This window comes from Eptesicus fuscus, chromosome 2, assembly GCF_027574615.1.
Source record: "Eptesicus fuscus isolate TK198812 chromosome 2, DD_ASM_mEF_20220401, whole genome shotgun sequence".
Lineage (NCBI taxonomy): Eukaryota > Metazoa > Chordata > Mammalia > Chiroptera > Vespertilionidae > Eptesicus > Eptesicus fuscus.
In genome coordinates, this window is record NC_072474.1 from 94,565,614 (window position 1) to 94,580,945 (window position 15,332).

Here is a 15,332-nt window from a genome sequence, read left to right on the forward strand (position 1 = left end):
GGTGTTGAAATTTACAATAACATAAGCCCTCACTAATCATGAACCAACACTCCTCGCATATGGAGATGTCTCGGACAGTGTCAGCATCCTAGTTTGGACACGCTGTATTGTTTGATGAGACATCCCCAGGTGGAGAGAAACCCAACGCTAAGAAGAGTTAGACTAACTACGCTTCTCGCAGTCTTGGGTGAAATCATGCAGGGAGACTATTGTTCATCCTCAGCAGGCATGAAGCGATCCTTCGCCAAGTTTCATCCTTGTCTTCAGGATGCCTTGGGGCATTCGGTCCTTCCTGCCCCCACCAACTCAAAGCAGGGGGGGCCCACCCAGGTCCGGTCCCTTTCCCCACACCTCCTGTGGCTTCGCACCACCTTCAGCACCTCCCGGGTGGTTTCTGCAGCGAGGTGGCGCACTCCCCACGTGATGCCAAAAGGCTTCAGAGGGGGGAAGGGAGGCAAGGAAAAGGTAACCAGAGGCAAGGGCATTCCCAAACCACAACCCGCAGCCCCGTGGGGGCGCCCGCCTTCACACTGTCACTGCGGGAAAGGCTCTCTCCCGGGGAGCTCTGACGCATGGCCTGGCTCGGCCGAGGCGAGTTCGCAAAGGGAAGCCTCCGTTCAACTGTTCGTTTTCTTTTTAGTGAAAGCACAATTCATTCCAGGGATTCTGAAAACGCTCCTCTAAGCTCTAAGATAAGCAAAACACGATGTGAACACTACGAGCCGTGGCACACAATTCAAACCCACCCCGAGCACGCCTGCACCTCTCACGTGCTGTAAGTGCACCTCAGAGTGGGTGGCCACGGTCGTCAATGTGTACCGCATACTTATTGTATTTTATTTTTATTTTTTGTTAATTCTTACCTGAGGATATTTTTCCATTGATTTTTTTTAGAGAGAGTGGAAAGGTTGGGAAGAGATAGAGAGAGAGAAATATCGATCTGAGAGACACACATCAACTAGTTGCCTTCTGCACGCACCCCAACTGGGGCCAGGAATCAAGCCTGCAACTGAGGTAAGTGCCCTTGATGGGAACAGAACCCGGGACCCTTCAGTCCGTGAGCTGATGCTCTATCCACTGAGCCAGACTGGCCACGGCTATTGATTGTATTTTATACATTCCGGGGAATGACGTGGCTATATCCGTTAACACAACGCAGTCTTGAGGTCTTTTGTTTTTGTGGCCATGTCATTGGCCCTCTCCACAGTTTATGGAGTTCTTGGCCAAACCATACGTTCCCACTAGAACTACTCTTACGGGAACATGCATGAGCTTTAATAAACCACTCACTTCATTGTACTGATTAGAATGCAACAGAGCAAACAGCGAGGGCCTCCGGCTGGTCATAAAGTAATGAGCCGCTCCCCTGCGGAGGACGCCTCTACGGTGGCCCTACGGTGCCCTCTGCGCTCCAGAATGCGCCCTTCAAGCCGGCAAAGCATACCTTCTCCAGCCTACGCGAGGGAGGTTTACACATCAGCACCGCTTTCAGGTGAAAGATGAATTAAATGATAATTCCCAAACTACAGCTGCTAAATTCCCACCCCGATTACACTCTTCAGCTGGAACGTCCTGAGAGCTAAGCCAGCTTTACCAGGCGGGACTCTGGGACCCTCCCAGGCCTACGGTCACAACCTGTTCATCTTCCAGGCCAAAGTCACGGTGGCCCCTTAGTCAGCTCCCGGGAGCATTTCCGTCACCGTTCACCTTATCTTGGAAACGGCCAAGGAAAGGGTTATGATCCTCTCAGATGGGATCTCTGGATAAAGCCCAGCTTTTCTTGTTCCCAGATATGTTTTGTACAACGTCAGCAAATAGTACCAACCCAGGAAAACACAGTAAAAAACAGTAATCATTTTGATTCATTTTAAAGAGCACTATAATGCCCAAAAATGAACCTTCAAACACCTTAAGATGAAAACTGTCCATTTATCTCACTTAAAAGGGGAAATCAGCTGAAACCGGTTTGGCTCAGTGGATAGAGCGTCGGTCTGAGGACTGAAAGGTCCCAGGTTCGATTCCGGTCAAGGGCATGTACATGGGTTGCGGGCACATCCCTGGTGGGGGGTGTGCAGGAGACAGCTGGTCGATGTTTCTCTCTCATCGATGTTTCTAGCTCTCTATTCCTCTCCCTTCCTCTCTGTAAAAAATCAATAAAATATATATTTAAAAAAATAATAAATTTAAATTTAAAAAAAGCAACAAGTGTTGGCAAGGATGTGGAGAAACTGCTGATGATAGTGTAAAATGGTACAGCCACTATGTTCGAATCACACGCACCTGGCACAATCCCTGACGCATGGAACACATTCCCTGCACCTGACAACCCCAGTGACTACTACCTGACACGTGGAACGCATTCCCTGCACCAGACAACCCCAGTGACTACTACCTGACACGTGGAACACAGAACCTGCACGCCGGACAGCCCAGTGAATAATACCAGGCTCCGTCAGGCAGAACCTGTCAGCGAGTGCAGATCACCTAGTTCCCGGGCCTTCCCCTCCTGCTGAAGGGGCCCTACTCACCCTCGATGCGCTCGCAGAGCTTGTGCAGGCCCTGCAGGGGGCAGCCCTCGCACAGCTGGGCTGGCGCTCTCGTCTGCTGCACAGCAGCCACCGTGAACGCCTGTTTCAGGGTCATCATGATTTCATCCACCTGGGCAGAGAGGAGAGAGACGGTAGCCAGCGAAAGGTCCACTTAACGAGAGCGGGCTCCGCATGCGGAACTCTGCGTGAAGACTTCGTATTTTAAGCGTTTTCTGGACCATGAGTCACAGGTTGGCAGGTAACAATCATAACTGCTAGGATTACCAACTGAGAAACACTACCCAGATGCTCAGGGCTCTTGCAGGGGATACGAGAAAACCTAAAAACACCAATTAAACACGGAGTGAAAAAGCTAAATGCTCTGATCAAAAGTCCAAAATGACATTTTAAAATTGCTAAACCCGGGGGTGCAGGCGAGCCAGTTCTTTAAAAATAATGAAAATTGAAAATGCACACCCAAGTGATTCTAAGATACGTGCTAATTAAACAGTCATGAAAGAATAGTAAAGCCAAATAGCAATATGTCGATGAGACTGCGGTTTTGCTAAGGAAAGAAAAACCCGTGAGGCTGAGAGTCCTCGTCGCTAAGGGTTCACGTGGGAGCTGCCCGCCGGCTTACCAGAGCCTCGTTTGTGCACTGGAACACGTAACAGACGAAATGGAAGCCGCCGCCTCCCGAGGACTCGCGGCAGATGAACCCGAAGTGGTCCACGTGTCTAATACCCTGTGGGAGGCGGGGGAGAGGAAGGAACGTTGAGCTGAATCCCAAAGAGGCATCGCTGCCAGGAAGGCAACTGCAAATGTACACCGCGCCCCGGGAAAGGGCACCATCAAGTTATTATTTCAGGTAAATACCTAAAAACCCCTCTCAAACATGATGATGAACACTGTTCTTCTCAAATGCTACTCTGATTACTCCCACAATAAGATCTCAAAACCGGAGTTTTTCATGCCCATTTTAGCACTAACAGGAAGGAAAGAAAAGTTGACACAGAAACATGAGAATTTCTCTGAGGTATTAAAGAATAAAAAGCTACTGGGAAAATCAAAAGCAGACCAGAGATTAATAAAGAAACACAACCGTACACACACACATGTACACATGCAAACACACACAAAGGTTAAAAGATTTAAAAATGTGTGTGTAGCCCTGGCTGGTTTGGCTCAGTGGATAGAGTGTCAGCCTATGGACTGAAGGGTCCCTGGTTCGATTCCAGTCAAGGGCACATGCCTGGGTTGCAGGCTCAATCCCCAGTGGGGGGCGTGCAGGAGGTAGCCGATCAGTGATTCTCTCATCATTGATGTTTCTATCTCTCTCTCCCTTTCCCTGCCTTTCTGGAATCAATAAAAATATATTTTTAAAAAAAACAAACCATGTGTGTACTTATAAAATAAACGGGCAAATACTGAAGTGAACTGGTATGAAGAATGAGCCAGAAATTATAATCACAAAGAAAAGAGAAGCTTGTAAACATAAGGTGTTAAGGCCAGGGCTCCACTGTAGATTTTAAGAGCTCTTTTTAATAAATATGAATATCTAAACTTGTTTTGAACATAACAGCTAAGAGGCACCTTAATGCAGATAAGACACGGTCCACAGACATTAATGTGTGGGATCTCCTGAGAGCACCAGCCTGCGGAGGTCTGAGTGCTGACAGCGGGAAGTTCAGGCGATTATGTAAACTTGAGGAAATCATAAAACCATCACGTGAAAAAGCAAACATTAAACATTAACATTTCAATAGAAATAGCAGCAAATCAAGATAAACATTCTGCGGAGAATCTCACGTCCGATCAGATATTTCCTGATCCATGGCCATCAGGGCCGTAGCTGGCTGCTCAGTCAGTGTTCTGCAGCAGCCCAGGGCAGCACATGCCAGAGGTTCCTTCTCAGGGGGAAGGAGGTTTGGAAAAACTGTTCCTTTGTAAATGGTCCCCTATTTGATCTATTGAGGAACATTCTTTAGTTTCACATTTTGAAGGAAAAAAAATCCCTTTGAATCCTTAAAGAGATCATGTTATAAATCAACAAACAATGAGATTTTCATTATCTTATTAAGAGAAAATGGAAGTGAGGAAATGAGAAGTCAGAGTTTAAAAAAAAAAGTCAAACAATATCTTGAGTGACCTCATAGTTGTGAGGAAGATCCTGAGTAAAATTGGCACAGCTCATTTATAACTTATCGATTCTCCAAAATCTATGGAACTCACTGGGAGATTATCAAGAAAGAACTCAAGTAGACAGTATTCTGAGTAAAACATCCTCAAAAATAATCGCTGTCTAACATATTTTAAGGAAGAAGAAATAATGTTATTGTTACCCAAAAAAAGTTATGAATTTTGTAAAGAAGAAATAAGTATCTATTTTAAAATATGTATGAATATATATATAAATATATATATATATATATATATATAAAATGTGCACACAGACATATACATATACACATGAGAATCATCTTTTGGGAATGTTACCACGAATAATTAAAAAAAGAAAAGTAGACCTATTTTCTCCAGTAGGTTATTGTTTCTAAAAACAAAATTCTTAATTTCTAAATTATATTCACATTTTGCCTTAACATATCAAAGTAAAGGAGGAAGAAATGCAAGAACACAAATCAAGTACTTAGAACACATACATCTTGTGACCTTTAGCACTTCTGTTGATGGACAGATATGGAAATAATTCAGTAAAAATTCCACTGCAATTGAGCCAATAACCCATCTGAACTTACCTGAGAGCAGAAGGATATCTCCTTAAAATTTTTCTCCAATGCTATTTTTTTGGTGTCAGGACTGATGAGGTAAACTTCCGATTGACCAATCTTAAAAGACAAACAAAAAAAGCAACCAGCTTCTCATGAAAGCTGAATTCAAATGTATCTCACAAACTTTCTCATTTCATGACCTATGAAAATAAAGACTAAAAGCAGCAGGCGTCATAAAACTCTGACTATCTCACCGTAGAAAATCGCTTCCAAGGTTGTCCTTTAACCTACGGGCTTCGGGTAGCGCAGGACAACTTAGCGCATTCACCTACGTTAGACAGCGGTCCTCCGTGGGATGGAGGAACCACATATCCAAAGTTAGCAGCAAGGCCTCAGCTCCTACGTAAGTGAATCTTCCAGAAAACAGAAGCTCTCTTTTAAAATGCCCCAAGCAGTTTTCTAATGACTTTTTTCTAGGTCTTTTAAAATTATTGTTAAAATAATCTGTGGAGTACATACTATGTGTTAGGCATTCCTGTACAACGTACCAGACTTTTTAAAGTTAGAGCATTTGCCGAGACCGGTTTGGCTCAGTGGATAGAGCGTCGGTCTTCGGACTGGAAGGTCCCGGGTTCGATTCCGGTCAAAGGGCATATACCTTGGTTGCGGGCACGTCCCCCGGTGCGGGGTGTGCAGGAGGCAGCTGGTCGATGTCTCTCTCTCATCGATGTTTCTAGCTCTCTATCCCTCTCCCTTCCTCTCTGTGAAAAATCAATAAAATATATTTTAAAAACATATAAAAAATAAAGTTAGAGCATTAGCATAATTTAACACTGTCTTACTGACATGAGTCAGCACAACAGACTCCACTCTAGGACGGAGCCGCCATGGCCACCTGCTGTCTGTGCTCCATCCCTCCCCCGGGACCTCCGCTCCTGCACCTCCCCGAACCCAGGACACACTGCTGGTTGTCCACACGGAAACCTCTGCTCGGTGAAAATCACCTCCTCAAAGAAGTCCTCCCAGACCACCACCCCGCCCCCCATGCTCTGGCAGCACCCTCTGCTTATCTTGGCAGTATTTATCCCAACTGTAATGAGATAATTATTTGCAACCAGTTGTTGGTCTCTCTTTCCAGAATCTAAACTCCACGTGGGCGGAGACCACGTGTCTTGTTCACGGCTGTATTTCTGGTGTATTGCAAGGGACCCCGTACGCAGCCGTCACACAATAAGTACTTGAAAATAAATGCACCGAGCAGCTTTCCCAATGACTCCAAGAGAAATTTTTCAAAACTAAAGATTAAAGCACAAGACTGACAGCAAGTAGCACCCTTCAGTACACTAGGTCTATGATGAAAACGGGAAGAAATCAGCCCTGTGTTCCCTGACTCACTCTCTTGATCGTAAACCCGCAGATAGCCATCAGCATTAAACTAAGTAGCCAGCTCCTTACCCCTAAAGTCATCTCACTGCCCTGGGTCAGGCACAAAAACAAGACAAGACATATAAGGTAATTCTGCTCTCTCTAGAATTTTTGGTCAGCCTTAGGTCAAAGGAACAACAGAGGGGGGGGAGGAGGGGGCGGGTGAAGGAACAATCAGTTCTCTCCATCCTCAGAGGCCAGCTCCCTGCGGGGACAGCTCCAACCCGTTAGCTCAGACCCAGGGGGCTCCCAGGGAGGGCAGCGCACCCAGCAACCCCGCCTGCCAGGGGCAGCCTCCCTGCCAACCAATTCCTCTTCTGCCGTTTGGCCCAAACTTCTAGAAAAAAGTGAGTAGGCCGTTGGCTGAACTAATATTTCAGTTTGGGTATAAATTTCAAATATCACGTCCTCTCCAAATCCAATTACCCTGATTAACAAAGCATAAATGCTTTATAAAGTAATAAAAAATAGCATGGAGGGAGTATTTTCCAAAAAGATTTTTGTTGAAACAGATGACTTGAAATTAATATGCATTTTTAAAAAATCCCTTTCTGGGCCTCTTTTATACATACTAACTGTGTTTCTTCCACACTGAAAAGTTATCTTTAGAAGCATGGCTGGGGGAGATAAAAATTATACAAGAAAATGGATTCTCTTTATCTTTCCCCTTGATGACTTTAAAGGCTTAGGACTCAAGCAAGGACTTTATCCTGAGAAAAGAATTATTGAGTATAAAAATACATGGATTCGCACATAAATCCAAAAGCAAGGTACTAAGCTTCTTCGCTCAATAGAGCAGATTTTCTTATCTCAAGACGGGGGGGCGACCACGAGGCTTGGTGCTGTTTTACCGTAAAAAGCATAGTTCGATTTTCCTCCATGTCCGTTGGCTGCACAATATTGTGTCCACTGATGAGGTGGTTCTCAATGTCGTTCTCATCAAAAGAGCTGAAGAAACTGTGACTTCGCAGGCCCCCGTCCTGGAACTCCTTCCTGTAGGCCAGGGAGCGCAGGCCGGGCTGCGAGAAGGACTTGCGCATGGGCCAGCGGCCCTGCTCCGGGGGCCCCGCGGGCTGCAGCACCGACCGGAACTTATCCGTGAAGGAGAGCGCCGCGGCAGGGCCGCTGGCCTCCGAGTTCTGGGAGACCAGGTCAAGTTCGGCTTTCCTGCTGCAACTGATGTGGTTGAACTTCTCAATGCACTCGTCGATCAGGGCGGGCGGCGCCTTCTTGTGCGCCACGGTCACCCGGCCGCAGAAGAGCACCTCGAACTTCTTGGAGAACGTGTCGTCAAACTCCGAGGGGCAGTGCAGCTCCTCCTGGCGGGCGATCCTCCCGGCGTGGCGGATGGAGCTGATGATCTCGGGCACCTGCCGAGAGAGGAAGGCGTGTTATTGGGAACACGCAGTCGGGGGCACTCCCGGGCACAAGGAGCCAACACCAAGCCCTCCCCCGGCTCCGCTGCGCATTCCTTCACAGGGCAGCCGAGGAGGGTCCCACAGGAATCTGCCCACTCCTTCCCTGGCACTTGTCTCACTGTCCGTGTACCGAACTTCCAGAAAAAGAAGGCTGCCCTCCCATGGGTGCAAAATACACAACGTTCACAGGGAAGAGATGAGGAATCCTATATAATAAAAGCCTAATATTCTAAGTGTCAACCGGTCACTATGACACGCACTGACCACGAGTGGGCGGACGCTCCGACCGGTAGGTTAGCTTGCTGCTGGGGTCTGGCCCATCGATCGGGACTCGGCGAGATGGGCTGGGCATGCCCTGGAACCCTCCTGCGGTCCTTCCCTGGCCCCTAATCTTGCACCGGTGGAGTCTCTGAGCCTGGCCTGCGCCCTTTCACAATCCAGGACCCCTGGGGGATGTCAGAGAGCCGGTTTGGGCCCGATCCCCACAGGCCAGGCCGAGGGACCCCACCGGTGCATGAATCCGTGCACCGGGCCTCTGGTAGTATTTATAAAGCACCTCTTACATCTGAGGGGCTACTCTGGAAGATTCACATGCTCTCACCCCACAAGGTTAAGTCAACTGGCCCACGGATGCACAGCCAACGTGGCTAGCCTTGGATTGAAACCCAGGCTGGTGCCACTGCAAAGCCAAAGGTCCTCTCTGGAGAAGCCGTCACCCCCAGAGAGGTTTGTCTCCAATGCAGCTCATCAAGACACTATGCAGCGACTCTAGATCTCGTGGCAAATGTACCTGGGAAAGGTGTCCACAATAAATGGCTGGGCTGAGGATGACAAGACAAGACTGAAATAATCTTATAAAACATTTCTTCAAATCACATCATTTTCTTCAACAACAACAACTGACAATGTACTGCCGAGTCCTGTACTCCCTAGTAGTTGCATAGTATTAACTGCAGAGCGTGGAGGTTTTAATCAAGGAGTAAGCAACCATGACGGCATCATTATCACAGCAACACACTGGGGCTCCCACTCACGGAGGTGCCAAAGCCTTTAGGTTCAAGGTAAAGTCACGATCAGAGAATGAACAAAATGCTCTCATGTGCTGCTGAGGTCCCCATCGCTCCACCCTCTCATCGTTAGCTTGAGACGAGATCCCGCAGTTCAGAGCAGCAGCAGACAGAGGAGGAGCCCGTGGCCACATGGGTAGCGTCTGTGCGACCAGCCACACACTAAAACAAGACAGGCATGGATTCAACCTCCCACAGGAAGTGCCTAGTTATCGTCATGACCTAACACCCAAAGCAATTTTGTTTCCTTTCTTTCTGTTATGTAATTCAATTTAAAGTCCAATACCCATAGGCCCAATGTCTTTTTAAAAACATTATAGGGAAGGAAAAAAAAAAACAACACCTTTTCAATTTAGGTCAAAGATCAATATAATACAGTAAATGAAGGTGGTTTTAATAGATTTTAAAAGTATGCTTATATTCTGGGTTCATGACATAATCCCTTAAAACCTGATGACTCAAAAGATTTTTTTTTCTCTGTGACTTCATATCAAGCACATCTTAAAGACAACCTCTCTATCAGAAAAGATTATATCATTTCAAGGTATTTTAATCAGAAAAAGAATCAAAATAGCCCTAGCCAGCCTGGCTCAGTGGCCACAGTGTCAGCCCGCAGAGTGAAGGGCCCCAGGTTCGATTCCGGTCAAGGACATACATGTACCTCGGTTGCAGGCTCCATTCCCAGCCCTGGTGGGGGCGCGTGCAGGAGGCAACCAATTGATGTGTCTCTCTCATATCGATGTTTCTCTGTCTATCTCTCCCCCTCCCTTCCACTCTCCCTTAAAATCAATGGGAAAATATCCTCGGGTGAGGATTAACAACAACAACAAAAAGAGTCAAAATACCTTTAAGGATATTTTATATTTTAAACATTGATTATGAAGTACAAAACCTAAATGATACCGAATAAGGTGAAATGTCAACAGACATCAGTCATGTGTCTGCACTATTTGCTTGTGCTCACTCCTCTACTGCTAAGTAGTTGTACATCGCACGGAGGCCTCCACATCGATCATCAATACAAAGGGCAGGACAAAGAAGAAAGAGGCAGGGAGTCAGGTTTCATTCACACCTTTGCCAACAAGTCACCACAGGACCTCAGCAACATCAGCCTCAGTTTCTCTCTTTGAAAAAAAAAACGCTTATTGGGATTTTTCAGTTAAAGGTTGTATCTGTGAAATAAACAGTAATGATGTTTTTCAAAGAAAAATAACCAACTTAGGCAAGTAAGGAACCTCGTCGCTTTTCTGAGCAAGTGTGTGGAATTATTTTGTCAGGAGTCACATGAGTCTTCCCAATCACTGACCCCCCCTCTCTGAACAGAACATTCGAAGCTTACTCAGTCTTTTGAGGTTTGCTAAAATAACTGACATTTCTGTCCCTCGCTGTTTGGCTCAGTGGATAGAGTGTTGGCCTGAAGGGCCCGGGGTTCGATTCCGGCCAAGGGCACATGCCCAGGTTGCAGACTTGACCCCCAGTGGAGGGCATGCAGGAGGGAGCCGATCAATGATTCTCTCTCATCATTGATGTTTCTATTTCTCTGTCCCTCTCCCTTCCTCTCTGAAGTAAACAAAGATATATTTTAAAAAAACATATATATATATATATATGACATATCTGTATGCTGGGTCACCCGGTGCATCTGGAGTGAGTAATGTGTCTTCCATTACGCATCAAAGGGGATAGAAAATGTGTGAAGCCACACGCGTTTATGGTGACTCGGTAATAAGTGGCACAGACACACGTAAGACACAAAGCAGAGAGCTTGGCTGTTCCCTCGCTTCACAGGGGCAGAGGGGCTGTAAAGAGATCACTGTGCCTTGGCTGGGTTGAGCTGTGGAAGCTTTTCTAAGCCCAATTCCTTCTACACTGTCATCAGGTCCTACAATGACATGCGGCAGTCAGAGACCAGGGCCTGCCTCCCCTGCTCTGGTGAGTCATATGTAATGTGGGTAAAGGAGATAACTGGGGTAGTAAAATCCCTGGGATCCTGACCAGAAGAATATAACAATCTCAGAATATCTGAAGGTATACTGCCCAACATCGTTTGAACAATAAATCATAAACAGTTAAAAATCTAATGTTTAAAGATTACTATAAATCGAGTATACTAGGAGACTATTTAAATTTAAATATGGCTCCAAATGTGTGTAATTGTGTAAACCTCTATCCATTGTGCTGTTCCCTTTACCAGAACAGACCTGGGCGCTGCTTTCTGAAAAATGAAGGCATAATGCCCACGTGTGAGGAAATCCTGAATTCTCCTTTCTTTATAACTCTGTCCTCGACTCACCTGCACTGTTACTTGTTACATGAGAGAAATGGGTCATTCGCGTCATTTACTTTTAAACATTTTTCCAGGTATGACTCGATGCCAGGAGGCAGGGATTCAAGGTGTGAGATGAATGAATGGGAAGGGAATGGAGTACCGAGTCATTGACGTGGGGTCTGCTGGGAGCGGAACTTAGAACGAAGCACTGAAGATGGAGAGAAAGGATGAATAAAAGATCCCGGAAGGCTGAATCCAAAGGCTTGGCGATCACCTGGAAGCAGGAGGTGAGCGTACTGAAGGCTGCACGTAGCCTGCAGGGCTCAGGCCCAGCCTTCTTGGTGGACGGTTGTGCCACTGGCCCAAGTCAGGAAAACAGAGGAGAAGGGGGTCTGGGGAGACAGCACAATGAGTTCTGCTCTGTCCATGCTGAGTGAGACCAGGGGGAGCTGAAGTCAAAGCCTCTGGGGGGCAGACAGACAAATGGGCCTGGCCCCTGAGGCAGGAGACCTGGATTCCGATGCCAACAGCTCATGCACAGGAGAAAAAGGGGAAGCAAAGGAAGGGAGCAAAGAGGGGACCTTGGGATACGCCAACATTTTGGGCAGAGAAGGGGGAGGGCAGGCAGGCAAGGATGACGTCGGAGGTGCCAGGGAAGCCAGCACTCCCGCTTCCAGGAAGGGAGAGGAGGCGACAGAATAAGCAAGGGCCGAGCCAGGTCTGCTGGAGCTGGCAGCTGATAGAGGTACGTACAAATAAAGTTGGGGGGGGGGTGCCGATACTAACCCCCCAAAAGAAGCAAACTGACCTGTAAAATGCCTCAAGGTCCAACTTCAGTCTCTATAAAAACACACACTTCAAAGTTACAATATTTACAAACAGACCCTTGTAGGCAAATACGCTGAGGCCAGTGGAATTTATTCCCCCTGATATGATCTGGGTACCTTTAACAAAAATCTTTTTTTAGTTTAGTCACAGCAATAATGCCTACGTCATTTGTGACGGCAGATAAGCAGATAAAGTAAATCAAAATTAACCAAAGCAAAGACAAGAATCGGAAAAACATTTTACTGGAATAAATTCAACAAGGGTTTGAAGCTTGGTCTTATTTCCTTCTACATTGCAACTTGCAACAAAAAGGAATCATCAATAATAAAGAGGCCCTGCTTAGACATAAAATTTTATTGCACTGCTCTCTGCTGACCTATGTGAGTTTATACTAAAGCTCCATTGTAAGGTAACTCAGCACTTACTTCACAACCCAAACAAGTTTCTTTCTAATCCACAGACCAACAAATGCACGGTACACTATGAACTTTCAGCAGCGGGCTTACGTGAATATTGTATTTTATTAAGTAGCCAGAAATTGATACTCTAAGAGAGTCAGAAACGTTCATTTCTGCAAATAAAGTCCTTATTTAAACATTTGGGTCAACTTTCTTTCTAAAGACACAGGGGTTTGAAAGGATTATAAACACACTGTGAGGTGTCATTGCATTCACAGAACAAAGGAAAGAATTCCTGAAACCACACGAAAAGTCTTTTCTCTTTACACTTGCACTTTTTGTTTTTCTGACCAATGGTAACAGATAAACAGTAAATTAATCTAAAGAAGCCCGTATTTTGTTCTTAAAAAAAATGCTAGCATTTTTTCCTGTTATTTAACATTACAACATTACAAAACTGCAAAAATATGACAGGCCACACACTGACCTCTCACTGCCAGGAGTTGTTAGAACAAGCACTTAGAAGGAACAGCCTGTGTTTTGATGTTGGTAATGGGTGTTTATTTTTTATTTGTTGGTGATAAACAAGGTAAATAGTGTGTGTGAGTGTGTGGGGGGGGGCGGGGGGGGAGGGAACTAAACTAAACCAAGTATTTCCTCGCTTGATCCATACAAAATGCTCAAGAAAGTTTCTTTTTACTAGTGCTCAGGACTTTTTTACTAGTGCTCGCCTGTTTGACAGTATCTAGACAGGACACGTGTGAGCATTTACACTGAGTGGCCAGATTATTATGCGTTCAGAGATCATAATAACCTGACCACTCAGTGTATATCCAACAGTGCGGCTTGCTGAGATAAGATTCATCGCGAAGATGTAAACCTCGTACAATGAACAGGACGTGATTCCTCCTGTCCTGATGAGGCTTGCCGTGTGGGAGGTGAGAGACACGTCTAAATATGTGATTGTCAATATAACGACAGAAGCTGGAACACAAACATGAGCCAGGCAGAGACTGTGAGCGGGAGACGGGGTCCTGAGTAGAGAGGTCTGTCCTGTCTACCGGCCCCGGCTACTGCTAATGCCTCGACTCCTGCTTTGCCCTAACAGTGAGCCACAGGGTCTGATGATAAGCTACATTTTCCCAAAAGAGAGAGCAGATGTGCTCCTTAGCTGGCTGAGGAAGCGCCAGGCACATACGAAATGCTAACGACTGCTAGCCCTAACACAGGGCCACACACCCTCATTCACCCGCACCTCTCAGCATGTTAAACAGTAGTAGTATTCCGCTTCCCTCGTTCTGAAATGGAAACTAGACAAACGTAGCTCTCAGGCCGCATGGAAAGAGCCTGTGCAAACACAAAAAGCAGGCATCTCACCCCAAAACAATCGTTTGAAATGTTCACCACAGCCTTTTGATTAAACCAACACATTTCTTCAAACATTTAAAACAATGAGACTAAAATCCCACAGAAGAAGCTATTTAATAGCTGCAAGAGTGAACGAGAGAGAGTGGGAGAAGGTGAGAAAGGAAATGAGAGAGTGGAAAAAGATATCGCTGTAAGGCTGCGAAATTATTTTATGTTTTCTAAAACAAGTTTGAAAAGCCAAAACACTGTGGTTGGCTGGCATACATATTGACAGAAATCATGGGATAAACCACTGAAATGTCCAACCTGGGAACATCAGTGCTCCAAGCCCAAGCCTTTCATCTAGTGGATTGATTCACCACGCAAATGTGGCTGCACTTCAGACCTGCCACTATGGTAAAAAGTGGACGAACAGCCTGCCCCGGGGCAGACAAAGCGGCTGGCGTGGTGGCGGGCCCTGGTCCCTCCAGTATTCAGGAGCCCCACAGTTCCAACGGGCAGAAAGTCGGACTTATCCCCTGTCCTCTGTCATTGCCCTGAGGTAAGGAATGCCACCTCCTCACCATCCCCCACACCATCACACCCCGAAATGATGGATTATAAGGCTGTCGCAGCTCAGAGGCAGCCCAACTGCAGACCGTGCTCTCAGCAGAGGTGAACAAACTAGCAAAGACAAAAATATAGCATCGCCTCCCAGGTATCTGATGATACGGGCACATCTGATTTGCAAATAAATTCCCTGCATTTCAGGGGCCTCCGCTAATTAGTTACCTAAGAGAGAATGCCTTATAAAAAAGGCTACTCTATCATTTTGATCAAAATTTACTTCAAAATAATCTCTCAGTGATTAAGAAACACAATGAGCTAGCCGTTAATAATAGCCCAACAGTAGTTACGTATGTTACAAAATCTATGAAAGGGGACACTGGAGTCCCTTTTCTACCAGGCAGGGAACAAAAACACGTCACTGTGCTAGGAGAACCGTCGAGTAAAACTCTGGTTCCTTCTCCAGGATACACGCCATCATCAGTCTCTAATTCGGTCACGGAGGGAGAAACATCAGTAAAGGAATATCTGGTCATACCATTGTGTATTTATAAACAAAACAGTAAGAGCAGCTAGAGCCGTGGTCGGCAAACTGCGGCTCGCGAGCCACATGCGGCTCTTTGGCCCCTTGAGTGTGGCTCTTCCACAAAATACCACGGCCTGGGCGAGTCTATTTTGAAGAAGTGGCGTTAGAAGAAGTTTAAAAAATGTGGCTCTCCAAAGAAATTTCAATCGTTGTACTGTTATTTGGCTCTG

General features: G+C 46.1%; 1 protein-coding gene across 2 annotated transcripts in view; it reads right to left on the bottom strand.

Annotated features, from left to right (window-relative positions):
• TBC1D1 (TBC1 domain family member 1) overlaps positions 1-15,332 on the bottom strand; it is a 220,581-nt gene that overhangs the window by 100,403 nt on the left and 104,846 nt on the right. For both annotated transcript variants that reach the window (XM_008140210.3, XM_054729566.1), the window contains 4 exons: positions 7,534-8,052; positions 5,285-5,374; positions 3,169-3,273; positions 2,529-2,658 (listed from right to left, as the gene is read on the bottom strand). In XM_008140210.3, the coding sequence (XP_008138432.2) occupies positions 2,529-2,658; positions 3,169-3,273; positions 5,285-5,374; positions 7,534-8,052 (844 nt within the window). The remainder of the gene's footprint in view (positions 1-2,528; positions 2,659-3,168; positions 3,274-5,284; positions 5,375-7,533; positions 8,053-15,332) is intronic.